Below are 1,989 nucleotides of genomic sequence, written 5' to 3' on the forward strand. Positions count from 1 at the left end.
CACGAGGACTGCCAGTTCTCTCCCTTCGTGTCAAGCTGAACCCATAAGGGGAGCAGCTTGGCCAGGATTCACCACTCAAGACGAGCGCAAACACACAGGAAACCGGGCGCTTGGCTCGGCGATGTCGGAGGAGTGCAGGCCAACACGCATGTGTGTGTGCGAGCGTGCGTGCGAGCAGGGGGCAGTGGCATACCTGTGGATAACGGGCATGCGTGCCACAGTGGTTAAAGGCCGGCGTCCGGGCCACACAGGTGCCATGACAACAGTGCAAGAAGGTTCACCGATTCAAAAATGCAGAGGGGTGTTACAAGGATAAAATGCAATAAAATGTTTCCTGCATTTTGGAACTGGAGTTGACCGCCCCCCACCCACCCACCCAAAAAAACCAAAGTAGAGGCTAATGAACAGAAAGCCCTGAAGCATTTAATTAACGAGTAATTCTCTGAGTATGTTCACCGTGTTTTCACATATTGTGTATGAATGACAGCAATGGAAAAGTGAGACATAAGACACGTTTATTTGGTGTTATTCAGTTCACTTTTCCTCATAACATCTTTATTGAATCTGTCATGTTTTAAACATATTTACAGGTATTCTTTTTGCTCAGTAAAAATACAAATACAGAACACAGCTTCTCAAAATACGCCCAGCAACAACAGCAGTCATGCTGTTGCCGTGGGCTTCTCCAACAACAAGAAGAAGTGATATTGAAGAGATGACAGCTGGGGTTGGGATGTGGGGATCCAGCTCATCAGCAGGCTGCTGCTACTGCCACCTGTAGGTGAAAAAAGGCATGACAACTCCTGGTAAACCAGTATGGGTCCATGAACGGAAAGGAGAGGTTAAATTCAGGGAAGACCTTAAAAAAATAAATAAATATTAAAAAAAACAAACCTAAAATACAAAATACAAAGTAAAAAAGTACTTCCTTTAGGTTGACATCCCTATCACATAATGCTTTAGTGACATCCTTCACTGTCGCCAGATGACAAACTAGCGTCTCTCTCTAGGTTCTTCCCCAAACACAGCGCTCAGACACGGCAATCTGAGAACGGTGCTTGGCTGCGTGTTCTGAGACCAGGCCCCTGTTCTGGCGGTTCAGTGGGGTGACATTTACTTTAGAGCTGCCAGTCAGGCAAGTCAGACGTTCTTCCAGATCAGCTTGCTCCTCACTCAACAATGGCGCACACACACACACACACACACACACACACACACACACACACACACACACACACACACACACACACACACACACACACACACACACACACAAAGAAAAACTGTCCAAAATGGCAATGTGTTTGTTTTGGCCACGGTCAAGCGAACTTGCTCTCTCTGCGAATGAGTTTATCCCAGGGTCTCGGAGTGGAGTTTTAACATGACCATCTTCATTGTGCGTTATAACGGCTGCGTGTGGTGGTGAATCAGCTGGTAAGAAGAAACAGCGGAACAATGGCAAGATGAACGTTACCGGGCCCCGTCAGCCTACTCCATTACAGCAATCCTGACCGACCCGCCGGCACCCTCGTGAGGCCACGCCCGGGCACGAGCTGGGTGTCAGAGTGCAGACTCGTGAGCTGGGAGCGGCTCATCTCAAAGGAGCCAATAGGCTGGCTCGGAATGGGGCGCATGCTCGCTTGGTTTACGGGGATGGCCAGTGAGATAAAAAGACAAACAAAAGCATGTGTGAGGGTGAAAGGTCCGGAATGAAGGGTGGTTGTGGGTTTTTTTTTTTTTTGGAATGATGTTGTGAAACACGTGTACTGACAGTCTAACAAGCAGCACCTGACCTGTAGCAGCAAACCTACACAAATCCGTCCACATAAACATCCATCAGGTAACCATGACGACCTAAGAGTGCAGGAACAAGTGTGGAGAGCGTGAGCGTGCACGCATGGTTTGAGTACGAGAGAAGCCACACAGATCGCAGCGAGACTCCAGGGGTCGTGCCCGCCATCTGCACGCGCAGGTCCAGTTTACAGCGCG

At 48.9% G+C, this 1,989-nt stretch overlaps 1 protein-coding gene across 6 annotated transcripts in view; it reads right to left on the reverse strand.

Annotated features, from left to right (window-relative positions):
- Window positions 1-501: 501 nt before the first annotated feature.
- Window positions 502-1,989, reverse strand: part of man1a2 (mannosidase, alpha, class 1A, member 2) — a 45,231-nt gene continuing 43,743 nt past the window's right edge. For 5 of the 6 annotated variants that reach the window (XM_035522740.2, XM_027026579.3, XM_081720916.1 and 2 more), the window contains one exon: window positions 502-1,989. This exon is cut by the window's right edge and continues 689 nt beyond it. Coding sequence is in view for 1 of the 6 variants with exons in the window: in XM_035522741.2 (XP_035378634.1) it covers window positions 766-775 (10 nt within the window). In the remaining 5 variants the exon portion in view is untranslated. The other variant, XM_035522741.2, reaches the window with a different exon arrangement.

The sequence above is a fragment of the Electrophorus electricus genome, chromosome 9 (assembly GCF_041902795.1).
Source record: "Electrophorus electricus isolate QZ-2024a chromosome 9, ASM4190279v1, whole genome shotgun sequence".
Lineage (NCBI taxonomy): Eukaryota > Metazoa > Chordata > Actinopteri > Gymnotiformes > Gymnotidae > Electrophorus > Electrophorus electricus.